At 38.0% G+C, this 19,301-nt stretch overlaps 2 protein-coding genes across 2 annotated transcripts; both read left to right on the top strand.

The window, feature by feature from the left end:
* Positions 1 to 498: 498 nt before the first annotated feature.
* On the top strand, positions 499 to 11,135 carry LOC149021894 (phosphatidate cytidylyltransferase family protein). Its single transcript, XM_089150064.1, has 14 exons — positions 499 to 972; positions 1,495 to 1,607; positions 1,968 to 2,171; positions 2,324 to 2,428; positions 3,962 to 4,032; positions 4,123 to 4,200; positions 4,275 to 4,504; positions 6,167 to 6,356; positions 6,471 to 6,536; positions 8,999 to 9,087; positions 9,196 to 9,310; positions 10,000 to 10,051; positions 10,152 to 10,252; positions 10,656 to 11,135. Exons 1-14 carry the CDS (start codon positions 782 to 784, stop codon positions 10,767 to 10,769), a joined length of 1,719 nt encoding a protein of 572 aa, XP_089006190.1. The 5' UTR covers positions 499 to 781; the 3' UTR covers positions 10,770 to 11,135.
* Positions 11,136 to 13,037: 1,902 nt separating this feature from the next.
* Positions 13,038 to 17,944, top strand: LOC149021895 (S-adenosyl-L-methionine-dependent methyltransferases superfamily protein). Its single transcript, XM_089150065.1, has 7 exons — positions 13,038 to 13,166; positions 13,237 to 13,298; positions 14,509 to 14,642; positions 15,967 to 16,112; positions 16,868 to 16,939; positions 17,207 to 17,284; positions 17,375 to 17,944. Exons 1-7 carry the CDS (start codon positions 13,052 to 13,054, stop codon positions 17,551 to 17,553), a joined length of 786 nt encoding a protein of 261 aa, XP_089006191.1. The 5' UTR covers positions 13,038 to 13,051; the 3' UTR covers positions 17,554 to 17,944.
* Positions 17,945 to 19,301: the final 1,357 nt, after the last annotated feature.

Below are 19,301 nucleotides of genomic sequence, written 5' to 3' on the forward strand. Positions count from 1 at the left end.
AATATTATTCAAGTTCGTCCGAATATAATAGAATGCGGATATGGTATTACCACTATCCGATCCGAATCTGATCTGTATACACCCCTACTTGTGTGCATATCATCCAAAATCGGCTGCTTTTAAGGACTGATCAAGCATGATAGGTGGTGGGCTTGGTTCCAACCTGTGAGGGATATCCATTTAGACATTTCGATGTCCCATCACCCATGGCCTTTGGGCATTATCTTTTTGAAGAAATTGGAGCAATTCCGTCCGACCCGACTATGTAATCTGGATAAATGCCGGTGGGTATTATCCTGCTCCGCAAGATTTGCCCCGTCTGATGTACCAAGTGGGTCCAGCGGATGGTGCACTGGGTTGAAAGTTGAAACTTGAAAATGTGAAATCCCCCAGGGCCCCACACGGCTAGTTTATCATCTTCAAAGCAAGTCTTTCTATGTTTTTTTTTTCTTCTTCCGTTCCGTGGGCTCTCTCGGTTTCAAATTCTGACAAAATTGACGAAACACGTTTCTCTCATTGCGTTTATTCGTTATGGATCACGAATTTTTCAGATTAATTAATTAAGTAATATTCTGACGTTCTGGTTACCAAATTTTCCAACGGCGACGCCAACCGGGCGACAACCGTGGAATTGGCTTCGCGCGCATTCTTGAGTTCTTATCGCTCATGATCTCTTCTTCGTCGGCTCCTTTCACCATAGACTTTCTCTGCTGCTAATTATTTCTGTGATTTGTTGAATTTCGCTGAATTTCGTTGTGGTTTGCAGCTAGTCTAGTCAGGCATGGCAGTCTCGGCTGCATCTCTCATCAATGGCGAGAGAGCAGTCGTCTTGCTCTTCGTATCTTGCCTTCTGTTCTATACTCCTCTCTCCCTCTTTTTCCAAGGTTGTGCTCTTTCTCTCCTTACTTTAGCCGGAGTTTTTGTTGAGATCTCCGCCGAAAATTCTACCTCCTTGAGCCACTTCAGAACTCGGTAAGATTCCTTTTCTCTCCTTTTGTTTTGTTTTTTTTTTTTTTTTTTGTTGTTACATTTTATCTTCTCTGGAAGTTTTCATGCTATTCCCCATGGAAGTTATGAAATTTTTTATTTTTATTTTTGAAATATATATTTTGCTTTCGATTCGCCACAATCCTGGTACCTTCGTGAGAGGAATAGGGTTTTCTTTCTGTAACTAGAATCCATGAGGGATTTTTCTTTTTGGGCGATTGATAGAGTTTACCTTCATTTTTCTTTTGGATTTCCCGAATTAAACTGTGGAGCAATTTCGGTTGTTTCTATGTATTAAGGGATTAGTGCGTTGATCTTTCTGTATCGCATCTAAATTGTCCTGGGTCGTCTCAGCATTCTAATGTTTACTGTTGAGTTGTAATTCTCGAGGACAATAGAGTCAAAAGATGCATTCTCTTTTATTATGCTTTTTTTGGTTCAAACTCTTTTATTATGCTGGAGGACACAAAAAATGACTAGTTGCATTCTGTTTTATTATGCCTTCAGGCCGGGAGCTTCATCAGGAATACTTCTGGGAGCGGTTACACTCCCAGCCGTCATGCATTCACGATTGATACAGCACTCTAGAGCATTATATGCTCATGATATTGATATTGAAGGTACAACCCAAGAGAAAGTTAAAGCATTGACTGAGGCATATCTCTGAAAGTTAAATAATAATATTACTTTAATGCTATGGACTTGACCTTCTCACCATTTTTAATGCCAAATGCCTGTTTGGCCGCGTCATTGGCTCTGAATGTAAGTAATGTATTGATAAACTAATGCACTCGTGAAGAACACTTTTAATTGCTCCCTCCCCCCAGGAAAAAAAAAGAGTGATATTTTTTTCAGTGGCTCCAGTTGCTGTTTCGTATTTTGATTACGATCAATTGTATTCTGCAAATTTCTTCTTGGTTTCCTTAGCTTGGATTATCCTGTCTTTCCATGTTTGAGAATAATTTTATTTGATTACACAGAAGTAGCTGATCTCACGATGCAGTATTGGGCTGTTTCTTCTAGCTGCCTCGGCATACTTGTTTTCCTTTGCTCAATTATGTGGCGTTCATCCAAAAATAGTTCTTTTCCTTACTGTAGTCTTCGAGAGGCCAAGATCAACTTAATTTTTGTTCTCTCTTATTCAACATTGTGCTCTCTGTCCCTTGCTTCAAGTTCTTATAGCGGTAAACACAGAACTACTTAGATAGTGTGCTATCTGTCTCTTGCTTCAAGTTCTTATAGCAGTAAATACATAACTATTTCATTACTTTGGATAACTTTCAATAAGGAAATGATTATGCCTAAATTTCTGCACGCTTGCACCTTATTTTTTCAGGATTGAGTGTGGCAGTGAAGTTGGTGTGGGTATTTTGCCATGGGTTGGCAGCAGTGAGATTGCTTCATCATATTCTTCATACATTTCCATCATGTGCTTCAATTGGTAAGTATAGGACTACAAATTCTGATTTTTTGTTGTTGGATACAAACTTCAACATGCTCGAAAAATGTCAAACTCAATACTTAGATTTTCAGGATAACTTACGAATCAACAATGGGAGGATTTTAACGTCTGAAAACTAAAAAAAAATCCACTCATGCCCATAGTTTCTCTAATGTGCCTAATCTAACCAAAAAAACAATTAGTGTTATAATATGCATAATATCTAGTTGTACTGGCATTGCATTAGCTTGAAGGGTTAAAATTTTGTATGTGCTTGAAAACTGTAAAATCAGGTTTTTGTTTTAGTTTTACTCTAATGCTATATTTGCATCTAAGTTGAAGTTACCTACAGCTGGAAAGGAATCTTAAGTTTAGTGCTTGAGCTCTCTGCGGGTGGAAAATGATCAAAATGATATCTGACATTGTCAACTTTCTATAGAAGTAAAACTGCCTGCTTTTAGGTTTAGGGATAAAAAAAATCCGTTCGAGCTTGTTTATTTTCTGCATCTCTCTCTCTCTCTCTCTCTCACTCACTAAGGTTGGTGTGCATTTTTTACCACCATTTTTCCTACTTTGTCTGGAAAGTGGAAACTCTATTCCTGTGAAGGCACAACTGCTACACCCTTTAATGTTTGATACTTCCTATTAGCCACCACCATGCTATTGTTGACACTATTAACCTCCTCCATGTGGTCATATTGATGTGGCTGCTACCTTTACTGCCACATCAATATTTGTCTTCGTCATCTTTACCTCCTAGATAATGCTGCTGCTTCTGTTTTCCCTGGACCATCCAAAAACTGCCTCCAGTCTGCATCACAGCTCACAAACAACCTCCTTCATAATGTGCTTTAGGATTTAGGACTTTCACTTCCTTGTCACTTCTGTAATCTGTCGCTGCAATCTCCATAAGTCAGTTCTCTCAATTAAAACACTGCCACCAGCACTGCTTGTTTATTGAGTTCTATATAATGATTTTTTTTCTTCAACTGTTTGACTTTCCTAAAATATTTTTTGATTTTCAAGGAGTCAATCCAATTAAAAAGTCCTTTTGAAGGCATACAACCATCATGTTGATCTCTTATTCTGCAAAGCCTTCCAAGTTGAAGTTGGATTGAGATTCAGCATGGTAATTGGTTAATGGTTACTGTTTCATTAGATTGGCAGCTTTTCCTCTCAGATGTCTTGTTCGTTTGCTGACCTTCTCAGGCAGATGTCGATAGGGGGAACATTTGTTTTTTAGGTTGTACTGATTGCTTAAGAAGATTTTTGTTATCTTCTGATTATTTTTGTTGTCCGAGCTCATGAAAAACTTTCTGAGTCTGTAAATTTCCTTCCAAAACTGTGTGGATACCTTTTTATGGGGATTTTAAATCAGTTCTTTTTCATCTTTACATCTAATTTGCTATGTCTGTGAAATCGTTAACTTGTTATTGGTCTGTCTGTTGATGGATGCACTTCTTATTATTGTACTTATACTGAATGCCTCTTCTTGTTATTTGCTGTGTTAAAATTTCTCTTTTCTCTTCTTAGGCGAGGCGCTTTTGGTGACTTCTGGTCTTGTCTTCTATCTTGGTGATATTTTCGCATATACCATTGTAAAGGTCAGCTGGCTTTGTAATCTATAGGTTGCAGTAAATATTACTCTTTAGTCATTGAACTTGGTTTATTTTATGTGGACCTTGCTTTGGCAGATGAATGCATATTCTACCTCCTCAAGCTTAGCTTCTGCACAATATGGAAGTAGGAGTGAGATAAGTACCATCATTCAGGTATAGTTCTCTAACAGAAAACAATGATTATGAAGGTCAAAGCTGGAGTTGTAAGGCTGTGCTCTTCTTTGCAGGGAATGATAGTTGGCCTTGTCATTTTCCCCATGTTCTATAAGTTTGTTCTTCGAATTTGGGCACGCTTAACAGGTGTGGTCAACTCTGAAGCCTGTGCAGGTGAAGAACAAACATCCAAAGGGATTTCGAGATCGTTGATTTTCTATGCCTCTCTGTCAGTCAACTTGATTGTGATTGTTCCTGCTTGGATACAAAATGTTCAGAAATTTCATGTGCATCCATTATTATGGTATGTGAGTCATTTAAATTCTTGTTGACATTCTTGATTGCTTGAGTGCTTTGAGTTCTTCCCGGCTCCATTTCTAGGAAGAAATTGTATGTAGGTTTTGAACTTATCAAAAATTTGGGGAGAATATTGCTGCCTGGTTGCATGGATCCTCTGCCCCGATGCTCCTGAGTGCACAAAAGTAACCACCTGAACTCATAGAGTAAAAAAAATCCCATCCATGTCGATGCCCCTATGCACACTCCCATCCTGTGTCCATGTCCATGCTGTTACAGGGGCCACAGGACCAGGCATGAATCTCTTGGCCTAATTTTTATGATTGCCTATACATTTCAAGGGTTAGCTGTATGTTGTGGGCTTTGTACAGGTGCAGTTACAGGTCAGAAGGGTCTAGCTAGTTGTAATAGTAGTCCTAACCTCTATGGATATTTTACCTTCCTGGTTTTAGAATGTTTTATGTGAGTTGTTTTGGGAAGCCTTTGGCTGAGGGGGAGCATTGTATCTTGTGGGGTTGACTGGTACCATTAAATCCAGAGTATCTTTGTTATTTTACTTGTTTTGATATTAATTTTTGTATTGGATTTGGGGGTTCTTATCATGTATTAAGTCCCGTTGGGTCTTCTGATGACAGAATTGACTGGATAGCCTTATGTTGCTGACCATCAGGGTAGAAGTGGACAATGAATCTTCGGGCAGATTGGCGTTTGCTAGATGCACTTGTTAAATCCATTGCCCTTTTTCTGTTTTTTTAAACACTTTACATAAAGACTTTTGAGCAGTCAGTCACAGTTAAGAAAAAATAATTTAAAGGTAATCAAAATTTGCAGAAAATGAAGAAAACACGAAACTAAATTTGGAAGTTCCGTACAAAAAGCCACAGAAGTGGCTCAGATGGTGCTCTTAAACGTTTGGTGTTTTTGGTTCCTGACACCTAAACTTAATTATGGGAATGCCAGACCAAACTGGCCAGTCTTCAGAGAAATTGGAAGTTTCTGAAAATCAGATGGTTTGATTATAATCTTTCAGAAAAGGAGATATGTGCACACCAAACAAAACTGGGTAGTTTCACTTTTATCCACGGAGTGGCCTTAACCTGCATATTTTCTTTTTATAATTGATGTCCCCAGTCTGTTTCTTGACATTTAGGTTTCATAAAATCTGCCTAATTTTTTTTGTTGGCTCGCAAACAATTTTGTGTGGAAGGCAGAACCATCAAAAGTATTATGGGCAGTGAGAGAAACCTGAGGAAGAGCCAATAATACAGTGCAAACAGTGACTCTGCAAGGAGCTATGCGGAAGCCAATGCCCTTAAGTAAAAGTGAGATCATTCCGAGATATTTCCACAGCTCTTCCATATTTTGGAAGGAGCTTAAGCTTGAACTTGAATCGAACACCTAAATAACTACTAGTTGGTCTTAACAACGGTTGTCTACTGCAGTTAGTGATGATGTGGTGTTCTAAGCCCTCACCTGGAGGTTCACATTAGGCAGGATAAATCTTTTTTCTTCTAAGATCTCCAACATGGGCATGTAACTTGAGGCTGATAAGAATCAACTTCTTTCTTTCTATTTCCTTTTTGCCTCCTCTGTGTTTGGATCCTGTAATCCCTTAAATTTAACTATTTAGTTTGAGTAAATGACGTTTGTCTTACATGGGTTTTTGCAGGGTTTTCAATTTTGTGTTTACAGAGCCACTTAAAAGACTTCCTTTATGTTTCTACTGGATGAGTGTTATACTTGTGTCAGTTTTCCGGTTTTACCATATCTCTAAGAACAGCAAAATTGAGAGGATTCTTCTTCGAAAATACTACCATCTGGTGGCAGTGCTGATGTTTGTCCCAGCTTTTATTTTCCAGGTAATACATAATTCATTTTCATATTTTTGTTTTTTACCCGTAAAATGTGCCAGAGTGCACTCTGACTTGTAAATCGCTAAGATCTCTTGTTGTTTTGACTTGATCATTTTACAGCCAACTTTTATTGATCTAGCATTTGGTGTGGCTTTGGCCGTCTTCTTGGCATTAGAAATTATTCGAGTAAGTCAGTTTTAGATTCTTTCCAAATGAATTCTACAAGAATATTGTATGGTGCCGCATTTTTCTTGCTTTTTTATGTTTCTGGCATAGACATTGTTGTATAATCTCTTTCCTGGGTGTTGTTGGAGTGGATGATTGATAACTTCTTGTGAATACAGTTTCACTTGAACCCTAAGAGATAAGCTAAGGCTAAGTTGTTTATAGTCTTACTCTTACATTTTTAAATTTCACAACATTCAAGTTTATGTTCTTGTTAACATAAACGACTTCTTCTTGATTGAGCACAAGTCCTCCAAGAGAAAGAAGGAAAAGAAAAAATCCGCAAAATTGCTTCTTTGGGTCACTGTCTAGCCCTTTTATTTAGGCTATGTTGTAGTTGCTTTGTTTGTTTGCTTTAGCATCGCTTTATTTTCACTTCATTGTAAGTGCGCTCTTTCGGTTCTTTTAATGCAATTATTTATTCATCCAAAAAAAACATAACCCATTGATGCAGACCTTAAATAAGACTTCAGTGGTGGGCTTCAAGGAAGGGGAATTAGGAGAATAGGAAGAGGAAGAAGGGGGAACTAGAGACGGGAAGGAATTTTCAAAATCTAAAACTCAATTTTTTACTCAACCTGAAATTGAATCCTAATACCAAGCTATTTAAAGGAATTAAAACTGAATCCCAGTTGAAATATGAAATTTAAAACAAAGTCTAAAACACTCTGATGTAGGAATACTAAAACAAATAGAAGATTAAAACTGAAATATAATTTTTTCTCAAGTCCAATTCTTGGTGGACTAAACTGCCACTGGATCAGATCCTTTCGGGGTTGGACCGGAATCAATTGAACCGGTTTGATACTGCATCACCCATGTAGGCCAAAGGTTGCTTCCCAATTAAATCCCTTCAGCCTGAGCCTCATTGGAACCAGAATCAGTTAGCCTAATAGTGCCTCCGGCATGCATTGCCCCATATCATACGTGGAAGGAGTATTAGACTTGCAGCTATAAGCTAGGACATGAACACAAGGAATAATGTTCTTCTCTAACCCATTCTAAATAAGTTCATGATTGTAATTACTACATTCCGTCCTACTCCACATACTTAATGTTTCTGGTGCTCTTTTCAGCTGCCTTAATAAGTATTTTGCAATGAAATCATCTTAATCAACAAGGCAAAGAATTCAAATAAGTGGCTTCACGAAAGAAAACCTCCTTTGCTCGATTTACAAATGCATCAGATTGAATGCCCCTAACAGTTTTTATTGCAATTTCAGCCTTATTGAACTGAAAAGGTCCTTGCTCAATTGACTGAGCATCAAATTCTCAACTTCAATGACAGATTGAATGATGAAAAAGAAAAAGTGAGTGGCAAGCTTGTCTTGCTAGGCTACTAAATCTCTTTGCCAATAGTGGTATACCTGTGTATCTAATCCACTACAAGTTTCTCATCATCAATAACTTCCCACACACATTTGACATTTTTGTGAATATCTTTCATTTCAGATGGTTTTTCTGGTTGTAATTTGTCTGCTGATATGTTGACAAGAAATTGGCCTCATATATATTCATATTGTGTTGCATATGGGGTTAATATCTTCTGAAAGATATTCACGTGCGTGTTGGATGAATGAGGGAAATTATTAATGCTAGGAAACTTATAATGGATTATATGCATGAATATATAACCATTTTGGCCTTGCTGATGCCACTCACTAGTGGGAAGTAGAGTAAGCAAACTTGCGGTTCTCTACTCATTTTTTTTACTCCATCTTTCATGTTAAGAATGAGTTGAAGCTTTCCAACTATGTAATTTGAGTGGAGAGGCCTTCATTTCTGTAGGATTGAAAGTGCTATACTTTGTTTGGTGCTGTAGTATAGTGTATCTTGGGTAAGGGAATAATATAAGAAGGAAAGCGAATACAGCATTAGGAATTAGGATTACAGAAGATATTAACGTGGTAAGGGAAGAACTGCCAGATTAGGAGAAGAGAGAGGAGCATTGACTCCATTGGACTACAACTCAAGCAAAATTTAATCTCCATTTTTATTCGCTGGTATTTATGTGGATTACAATAATTAAACTGCAAGAGAAAAATATAAATAATTATACTAACAAACTAAAAAAAGATAGGAAACTGAAATGGGGAAACTATCTCCATTATAACTGAACTTGCCTGAAATAACCATATAAATAAATGATAGAATAATGAGCTACTGAACCATGACCAAAATGGGACCTGGAGGTGCTTGATCTGGGTATCCAATCTGGTTCATTGCAGCCCATGGAAGCATTACGACTGGTCACCACTTCCTGGAGAAATTGGCTTGGAGGGCTTTCTGGAAACAATAAATCTGAATCATTTATTTAGAATCTTTTTCACTTAAGGCTGTATTATAAGGACTTTCTGATGTGCAAAAAAAATTTATAAGCATTTTTCTTTGTATATATTCCATAATTGAACTCTTGTTGACAGGTATGGAAAATTTGGCCTTTGTGGCAACTGGTCCATCAGTTCATGAATGCCTTTACAGACCATCGTGATTCAGATATTCTTATTGTTAGGTATGACTTCTGCCATTTTTTCCCCCTTGGGATTTGAAGTGTTTGTATGGACCAAGTGAATTAAAGTTCCCTTTTCTGCTAATGTTGACATGGGTTTTCTCCACTCAGCCATTTTTCACTCTTATTGGGTTGTGCTCTTCCTAAGTGGATGTCTTCGGGGTTCAATGATCGACCACTTGCTCCATTCGCTGGAATTTTAAGTTTAGGTATTGGTGATACAATGGTAAGTGCTTTATTTTATACCGTTGACACTAGTTTTGCCTCCATATCGCCACCCCTAAAACCCTCAACACCAGTGCAGTGATTTAGCTTTCCTGCTCATTGGGTTTATGCTTACCCATGGTCATGTGACAGTTGCCTCTAACTTCATCATTTGAAGGGACAACTAACTAGTCCACTCTTTAGGGAACACTGAACAGTGAGGCAATTCTGATAATGAATGAAAATCCCTTATGGCTTTGTCTGGTGGGGCTTTGCTGGTGCTTCTACTTGGGGGTTTCTTTCTTAACTTTTGGGTGTGTTGTTGGGGTGGGTTTTCTTTTCTTTTTAGGGTGGTGGTAGGTTTTTGAACAGGGAGGATGTAATAGCCTTAGGTTGAGGTGCAAATGGATGGTTTCTTGTAAGAAACCTAAAAAGGTAGAAAATGAATGCTAAAGAATGTTGTGTTAATTGTTGAAACTGCAAACTGATTAGAGATCTATGCTGGTGGACCTTATTTAGAGACCTGAAAATTCTAAGTATCTGTTTCTGCTTGTAATTTTTCTCGCCTTGCTTCCTTTTTCCTGTCTCTTTGGCACACAATCTGCAACTGTAGTTTCTGCCACCAGGGGAGGAGTTGCCAACATCCATGCATGGATATAGTATCATCTTGCTGTTGAACTGTAACAAGTGTTTTTTTGATTTTGCATGCAGGCATCGATGGTTGGTCATAAATATGGCGTCCTTAGATGGAGCAAAACTGGCAGTGAGTATACGTTTCCAATTTCTTAGATATCAGCAAACCAATACCACAGGTTTTTCTTTTGGCTTTCAAACACACTAAAGCATGGATTTTCATGTGATAGAGAAAACTGTTGAAGGCACTGCAGCTGGTATAACATCTGTCCTGGCATCATGCTCTGTTCTTCTTCCACTGTTAGCATCAACTGGCTATATCCTCTCTGAGGTTTTCCTCTTCTCTCACTTCCATTGTTAACTATCTATATTCAAGATCTAAGTATTTGGCTAGTTTTTTCCATCTGCTAATTAGGTTATCGTATAACTGCCCTTACCTAACAAATAGGATACTCATTTTCTTGCTCATTGTGGCCCAGTTAACGTTCTTTGTGTGAACAGCTGTGCTTGACCTGCTTGTGAGAAGCAAATTGTACCCAGTTTTTAGTCGGCCATTGTTTGTTGTTGTATTTTTCAATTTTGAAAATGACTTTGGTGCCCTCATCCATGGTGACTGTCTAGGAAACAGTTTCAGACTCCAGGCAACTACTGTCAATGTGTCACAACTCACAACTTGTATTATTTACTGTCTGTTGCGTCCTAACCTTAAATGCTCTTGATACATCCTTATGCAGCATTGGTTCTCCCTGCTCCTAGCCGTGACAGTGAGTGGTTTGTTGGAAGCCTACACAGCACAGCTTGACAATGCCTTCATTCCTTTGGTGTTCTACAGCCTTCTTTGTCTGTAAAGCCCTTCCTCACCATTTGTATATTTGGCTTATGAAAATTGTCATCATTCAATACCCTGGGATTCCAGGAGAGTTTTCTTTTCCCCCTCCATTATTTGTAGTGCGCTTCCTGACGCGCTACTATTGTACATAATACAACTGACTAGCTCATAATCGAAGTAGATACAGAGAGAACCTGGCTTGTAGTGCGGGGTTATAATACAACAGCCACAGGAAAAAAAAGGAAAGAAAAATAACCCAGCTTTTGCTGTGAAAGAGGGACAGATATGGAGTATAAGGAGTTCCAGTAAGATAGGAATACTTCAGTGGGTTTCCTGGAGAAATTAATCACCTTTTGTAGTTCTGTTCCTGTTGAGGTGTAGTTGAGGTGTAGTTGAAAAATAGCAGTTTTTAAGATGATACTGTATTTCTGCTCTATTTGTGGTTGTAATCCTGAAAGGTTAAACTGTTAGATGGACCTTATCATCCAATGGAGTAAATCTTATCAATATTATTGATCTGTCATTTTTCTCAGTACTCTCTCTTGCAATTGTGTGTGTGTGTTTTTATGTATGTAGTCCCATAATTTCTACCCCAAAAAAAGCATGTTGTCCAATAATTATTTGGAAAGGGTTACCTTCTGAAGCCTCGGGTACCAATTTGGGCGTTTGGATGGACAAGTTGTCTCAGATCATGTAATGTGGGAAGTGGGTTTAAACTTAACTTCAATCTTTTGATCCAAAAAAACTTTAAGCTTTGATCTATAAATTGGCATTTTCTCATGATACCTATTGTTCTAGTTTAAAGATGCCATCTGCAATAAGCAAGCAAGTTTCACATTGGTATAGAAGGAATGTTAATCTCTTGGCAACCAAGGTTTAAAGTATCCCATGATACCAGATGATGCTAGCCGATATCTATCCATATTTTACCCAGCTGATACGATACGTCTCGATACGACTCTCCATTGAATTACACTAAAATACGTTAGTCAAAGAGATACAATACTCGATACAGGACGATACATTTCTTAAAATCACCTTACCGATACAATATTCAATACCGATACTTTAAACATTGTTGGCAATAAATAAAAACCCATGGTTTCAACCCTTTTGCGAGAAAATAAAGAGAAGGATGAGCATCGAGCTCCTCTTTTTTTCATGATAATATATTAAAAAAATTAATAAATTAGGTATCGATTCCAAATTAGATTCCTCTATGCAGACATTTTCTGTGCGAGGCTAAAGCCTAGAACTGTTTGGCTTCATTCACTCACAATGTATCAAAAAAAATAATTTCGGATAATATATTTTTCTGAAATCATAAGTCCAAATATCAGTCTCAAATTTTTTTTCCCTATAATATATTTTTCTCTCATAATAAATCAACAACACTTTTTGATTGGAAACAATCCTCTAAATGTGGGAATTGGGAGTATTTGGCTACTTATGTGGTGCAATCTAAATTAAAATGGGAATATGATATTAGTATTTCATCGTGAGAATACGTTTTATTGTATGATTCTTGTTTACAACTTCCATTGTTCTTTACATCCATATAATTTAATGAAAAAAAGCTGAATCACACGGTTTAATTTCGGATTCGATTTATGGAGCCTTTAGGGCTTGCAGGTTTCACAAGAATTGATATTTGGACTAATGTTTTCAAATTGAAGATTCAATAGTTTTCAGGAAATTTCTTTGCAGTGTATATTGATCACTTAAATTCATAGGATGAATATTAAGACATGTTCCAAATTGTACTGTGACTTTTTCAATATTTGATGCTAATATATAAAATTTCAGTTGGTCTTGCTATCCACTTTGTTCTCTTGGTTTGGACTAAACCTTGTGTTTTCATGCATTTATCTGTAGTATTTTCCTTTCTTTTGTGTCTGTACATTTTAATGAAAAGGTTACAAGTTTGAAAACTATCCATTCAAAAGAAAAAAAAATAATTAAGGAGTCAGAAATTAGGTTAAATAATTCCACTGAAAACAAAGATGCCATTCAAGTCAGAGGGCCAGTCGAAATTTTATTAGGTCCATTTCTCTCGTGATGGACACACGTTTGTTAGTTACATCCAAAGTTTAGATTAAATTAAAACAAAAAATTTCTATCTTTTAAATATTATCTCAATTTTTTAATGTGATTAATAGACATGTAAATGAATGGTTGACAAGACCTAATAAGGTTCTCATCTCAAAGTTAAATTTTTTTTATTGTCATTAAAATAAAATAAATTTATAATGAACAAGGTCTTTTCCCCTCACGTACCAAAAAAGAAAACAATTTCCCTGTATGTTTGGCGAGTTAATTTTTCTTTTCTCCGAATCAAGGTTGGTGCGGAAGGTCATGGATATAGCTCTCTTCTCTCCCTCTTCACTCTTCGCAGGCGACGATGACAGCACTTCTGGTACGCGCTCGCTCGTTCGCTATCTATGTGTATCTCCTCTCTTCTCTCTCTTACTGGGTTTTCTTTGCAGAAGAAGAAACGGTAGGGACGCATCAGAGCTACGAGGAGAGAAGCCATGGATTTCCTGGAATGGTGAGTTCCAAAATGTCTATAGAATACTTTGGCAATGCCCAGACAAGAAGAGCAGCTTTCCCTTGGATAACATAGAGCTCTTGCAAAACCTTCCAAAAACCCCTCCACCCTTTTTTCTCTCTCTTTCTTTCGTTCCCCTGTTAATTGTATCAGAAGTGTGAGTAGAAAGGAATGAAATTTGGGGCACCATTAGTATGATATAAATTATAGACAAACTGGTTGTTTTAGTCTTACATGACTGGTGGGTTCTGAGAAATCCATTTGCTAAATTGCAAGTTCCTGATTTGCCTTCTTTAACATTTTTTATGCCTTGTGATCTTACTTCTTGCTTATTAAGTAATATTAATGAAGAGTGGTCATTTTACCTAAACTGAGTATGTTCTCAAATGAACTATAATTTTCATATCTGTATCATGTTTCATACTCCAAGATATTGGTAAACTCTGATTTGACTCTAACATGAACTCAATAGAAGTTAGAAAAAGCCTCCTAGTGTGGTTGGCAATGTGTCTCATCTATTTTCTCGGTGTGAAGGGAGACTGCTTCAACTCGTCAACTCAGTTTCTATCATTACCCATTTCTGCTGAAGGCTCCATGCATTGAAATGAGGCACATGGTCATTTTTATAAAGATGAGAAACTGATTTTCTTGTTTTACTTAATGTAAAAAGCTGCAATAGAGTTTTGGTAGATGGAACTAATAGCTTCTTATATGGTTGGTATTGAAGTAGAATTTGAAAATCAAATTACTTCAGGTGAAAGAGATCACACCTAAAAGTTATGGTTAAGTCTCTATGGATATAGTTACTAAGCCAGAGTAACTGAAGTGAATGGAGACATGGTGCTCACATTATGTTGTTCGCAGACTGAGTTTGTTTCGGTTCACTAGGATATGTGATGGATTGATTTAGGATGTCTTTATAGACAACTTTGTATTCACAAGACCTATAAATTTTTTATTTTACCTTTTTGGAGATTTCAGATTTTGGATCTGCACAAGATTTTTGAACACCTTCTTTTGTAAATCCTTTCTCTGACTCAGAGTGGTTTGAAGTGTCTTAGGCTCAGACTTTATGCAGGGATAGTTTCTTGCAAGCAGATTGTGTTTAGATTACTGCTTTGTCTTCCAGTTCTGTAGGTGTATACGTTCTGGGTTCAGTGGAATATTGTTTTCACCTGTACCTTATCTAAAACATTTTGATTGTTCTCAGGATTTACTCATCAGGGAATTTTCATTTCATCAATTAAATGCAAACTTACTTTGGCCGGGAACGTTTGCATTTGCAGAATGGATACTTCAGCATTCTTCTTGTCTAAAAGGACGACGCATCATTGAACTGGGAAGGTATGTCTGCTGAAAACAATTAAGACTAGAACTTTCAAATATAAATGTATATATAACTTATATATGGTGATGTGTTACTCATCTGAGTTGTGATTGATATGGTCATATGATCTTTTGTCCCCTTCTTTTTTTCTTTTTCCCCCCTTTCTGATTTGTTGTTCTGACCCTCCTTTAGACATGCATTCTGCCAGTCATGTCAATATCTCTTTTTGTCTGTAGTTAACCTCTTCTGTAATTCCAGTTGCCATGTCATGATCTGTAATCTGAGCATTAAGGCTGTGAAATGGCTTATAGGCACACCATGTAGGCTTGATAGACCTGGGACCCAGCACTCAATGGTCCTCTCATTGTATTTAAAATCCTATTATCTCTGCCTGGCCATCCTTCCTTTCATTCTGTTTCTGCTATTCAAGACCTGAATGGGATGTCCAAAAGGTCTATTTCTCACTGGTTTACGCTTTCATTCAATTTGACCCATCTGGATATCTCATGAGCAGCAATCATTTTACTGTAGACTGTGTATGCTGACATTCCCAATATGAGCATTCATTCTTTGTAGCTGTACTGTTGGAGAATGGACTGGATAGAAACAAATAAAGGGTAGTTTTCATTTGGACCACCTGAGATTTGACTAAGTCATTTTCGATCCAAATAAAATGACATTTTGCATTTGGCTTGCCTATAGTAAAAAGACCAACTAAGGACACACTGTTAAGGAGCTGGGACCCCTTCCTCCTCCCTCTGGCGCTACACTTTTCCTGCAACGCCACCACCACTGTTTGCCGCACTTCCTCTGGCTGCGCCACCGCTGCTCCCTCGTTGCCACTTCCACCACCACCACCAAATATGACAGCCAGAAGGCTAATGGCACACTCCTTCCCTCTTCCAGCCGCCTTTCCGACCATCTCCACCAGCATTGGAAAGGCCAAGGCGTGTGTGCTCACTTCCGCAGCACCCTCCAGCAGCGTGCACAGCAAGTCCAGCGCCGCCAGTGCTCTCTCCGCTGCACTCCCTTCCAGCCCCGCCATTGTCTCCACCTTATCTGTTTTCAACCCATGTTTTACTTTGTGTATTCAATTTCCCCGGAAATAATGAGCTGAGATACTATAACTCTTGCACTATCTGAGTTATAATTTAAGCTATTTATTTGTGTTCTTGCCTGGTTAAGGACCATCGATTATATGATGGCATGTTTCCATTAATTGAATGCATCTGCCTTCCTATTGCCCTTCTTTATTTTGTTTAAATTTGTCCGAGTTTCATTTCCTTCCTGTGGGTCTGTTTAGCATCAATGTCTTACTCTTTTTCTTTTCTTTGATGGTAGTGGGACTGGAGCTTTGGCCATTTTTATAAGAAAGTCATTTGGAGTTGACATCACAACTTCAGACTTTGATGATGAAGAAATCGAAGAGAACATAGCTCATAACTGCAAGGTCAATGGAATAACACCTGTATTACCACACATCAGACGTGGGTCTCCATCCTTAAATGGAACTTTATGGCTCTCTTTTATCATTAAAACACCCAGGGAACCTAGACTGGAAGGGCTGGTAATCTGTGATGTATAAGGTATCTAGTTATGAGGTTCCTGCTACCGCAGGATCTGGAGAGTATTTATATACACAGATTTATGTTTGTGCCCTTTACATTCATCGACCAAGGTTTCTCCTACACCAATTCATCCATTCACCTGTTCTCAACCCATACTCTACCAAGGTGATCAATGCAATAGCACATGCTTATGATTACTTGGTTGGATAATGTTTGTGGATGACTTCCGCCCGCCACTTCATGCCAGTCAAATATGGATAACTTGGTGTTTGCCTGTAATTGGCCGTATCACAGGATGATATCGAAAGGGCAGCATTTTCATTTATCATGTTTCAAGTTCTAGCCTCAAGTTCAATCTGGTACCCTTCATGATTGTTCATTCACTTCCTGTGTTTCTGTGGATCATGAATTGGCATGTACACTCTTATAGTTCTCCCATAAACCTGGATTTTCAATGCTTTAGTTTGCAATGGGGCTGAAACTTGACTAGGGGGCAAAGGAGCTGTCCACAAGATTTAGGCCCCATCTGACATTTTGCATGGTAGATTTTTGGGCAGTGATAGAATAATGTGGTCTACTTTAGCTTATATTGCTCCAATGCCATGTACAATTTTAGGATTACCTTGTGCAAGGTCTTTCATTAACTTGAGAATTTCTTTTTTGTATTGTATTAGATACTTGGGGAGATGCTTTTCCGAAGTTAGAGCCTGACTGGGACCTGATTATTGCGAGTGACATATTACTATGTAAGTTTTGTTGTTTGATCTCATATTAATGTTTACAGATTTACAAAAAAAGATTTGAGAAGTTGTGTTTGAATGGAAGGCTTGAATTTAGGTGAAAATCTAGCACCCTGAGGAGTAATTTGTGGAGTATGGTTGGGTAATGGAGACTTGAGCCTACCTGACTCCAATGTTTTGAATCTTGCTTTTTTACGCTGTATTATCTGTATACTAAGCTTTGTCTATTTAATACAAATGTTCAATTGTGCCCATTTCCTATGCTTCTTGTAGATGTGAAACAATACCCAAACTTGATAAAGTCACTCTCCTTCCTCCTCAAGTCCTACAAGCCAAAGGATGAGAAAACAGGTATTTAAGCATCCTTTCATGAAACTACCATGATTAGTAGGAGGAAGTCAGTACTGGAACCATTTGATGAAATTTACTCTTTTTTTGTAGGGGTAGATTTGGCACTGCCACAACCAGCTTTCCTAATGAGTTGGAGGCGTAGGATTGGAAAAGAAGATGAGCAACTGTTCTTTACTGGTTGTGAGAATGCTGGGCTTGTTGTAGAGCATATTGAGTCGCGGGTGTACTGCATAACCTTAAAAACTGACATGTCAACCAGATCAATATAACAACGGAGTCAGATGCTCAAATAGTGAAGATGGAGCTTGCAGTCACATGAAACTGGATTCTGTTTAGTTGAGGGAAGGCCCTGCTGCCAGGGAGGTTGTCAACCAGACTAGGAGGCCTTTTTGCTGTAGTGCGGTTACATCCATTAAAAGGGTTGCTGCAGTGAGATTGCTGTTTATTGATGTTCAAGGAAGTAATTAACCTGTTAGTTTTGAATTGTGAACCTAAGAGTCTACCAATTATCTGTTAATTTTGAGCGTCTACAATTTTATCCAACGTGAAGGCTTGAGTCCACCTTTAATTTGACCCGCTGACTCATGGACTTCAACTGAAGTTTTGAGGTAGCCCTAGTTAAGATACCCAACCAATCACCATGTGTAATGCGGCCGCAAGAGCGAATTCGGATCCTCACCCCGTCGGGGTAGCACAGAGTGCTCCCCGACTGGTTCCCGACCACACAAAACAGTGGGCCCCACGGATGAAATTTTAAACTTTTTTTTGTTTTTTCCAAAAAGTGTTTTTCACCGTGGGCCCCACTGTTTTGTGTGGTCGGAAACCCGTCGGGGGAGCTCATCCGGACTCCGCAAGAGATTGGTCTTTCCATGTCAGGCGGCTGATGCCTAGTGGCGGTATTTGATTCCTTCCTTGGAGTGAATTTCCCAATGAGTCATAGGATTTTATCACGTGTAATCATAGTAAGAAATTTAGGTAGTAGGAAATTTAGGCAATATTTCGGTGTTTTGGTAAGTAGCAACACGAAACTCCTAGCAAAAACAGGAAATGCAATATGTCAACGATATTTAGCCCAACGGTTGATATTTTAACCGTTGGGCGATATATCACCATCTCGTCATTTTTTCGCCGATTTTTCGGCTATATCACCCATTTGATAGTTAAAGTTTTGCCTCATTTGGGCAAAATTTCAAACTCTCAAGCCAAAGCTTCTCTCTTCCATTACCTTGATTCTTGCACTTTTTCCATCGATCTTCGACGTCTAGGAGTAGTTTTGCGTGATTGTTTCTGGCAAAAGCGTACATGTTATCAACCAAGCACAGTTTTGCTCGAATCTTAGAGCTTTTCATTTTAGAGGTAACTACACTTCTCCAAAACTTCATTTTTACAAGATGTATCACAGAATATTCTTGGATTGTTATCACTAAAGTATATGTTGAACATCTTGGCTGATCTACAAACCCCTTTAGATTAGATTTTACGAAAAAATAATAATCCAAGTGTGTTTATTGGTCTCAAATTAGGTTAGACACAAAAAACAGCCTAAAATAACCCCGCATACTCCTTGAAACCTGGGGGAAATTTCACCGAAATGTTTCAATATTTTGTTTGAGTGAATAAGCTCCAAAAAGAATAAGCTCTAGTTTCTCTAATTTTCTTTCTCTTCCTTCTCTATGAAAACACACCCTTTTTTGTTTTCCATACGAGCAATTTTTATAAAACAGAGTTTGACGGTATAAATAAGTAGAATAAAACCCAGAATCTGACATAATCATAGTAAACAGTTTTTTCATAAGAAAAATTTTATTTAAGGCAAAGGATTTTTCATATAATTTAACTAGTTCTTCCATCACTCCTGCTGTTGGGTTCTCTTTTGTGATGTTCAAGGCAACCTGTGACATGAGGTACAACTGCACCATAGCTAATGCCTTTTGATCAAGAAGCTTTCATTTATCTTCCTTCATACCATCTGGTTTCTTTCCAGATAATGGGAGTGGTACAAAAGATTCTCCATCTG

The sequence above is a fragment of the Hakea prostrata genome, chromosome 3 (genome assembly GCF_041222555.1).
Source record: "Hakea prostrata isolate BN-2017 chromosome 3, UWA_Hpros_2, whole genome shotgun sequence".
In the NCBI taxonomy this organism is placed as follows: Eukaryota; Viridiplantae; Streptophyta; class Magnoliopsida; order Proteales; family Proteaceae; genus Hakea; species Hakea prostrata.

What these genes read in the sequence shown, in the direction of transcription:
- LOC149021895 (XM_089150065.1), top strand. Translation starts at nt 13,052, where the DNA reads ATGTTTGGCGAGTTAATTTTTCTTTTCTCCGAATCAAGGTTGGTGCGG. An exon ending in CGACGATGACAGCACTTCTG is followed by an intron (nt 13,167 to 13,236) that starts GTACGCGCTCGC and finishes TTTTCTTTGCAG; the next exon opens with AAGAAGAAACGGTAGGGACG. An exon ending in TGTATTACCACACATCAGAC is followed by an intron (nt 16,113 to 16,867) that starts GTGGGTCTCCAT and finishes GTATTGTATTAG; the next exon opens with ATACTTGGGGAGATGCTTTT.
- LOC149021894 (XM_089150064.1), top strand. Translation starts at nt 782, where the DNA reads ATGGCAGTCTCGGCTGCATCTCTCATCAATGGCGAGAGAGCAGTCGTC. An exon ending in TGCTTCAAGTTCTTATAGCG is followed by an intron (nt 2,172 to 2,323) that starts GTAAACACAGAA and finishes TTATTTTTTCAG; the next exon opens with GATTGAGTGTGGCAGTGAAG. An exon ending in AGATAAGTACCATCATTCAG is followed by an intron (nt 4,201 to 4,274) that starts GTATAGTTCTCT and finishes TCTTCTTTGCAG; the next exon opens with GGAATGATAGTTGGCCTTGT.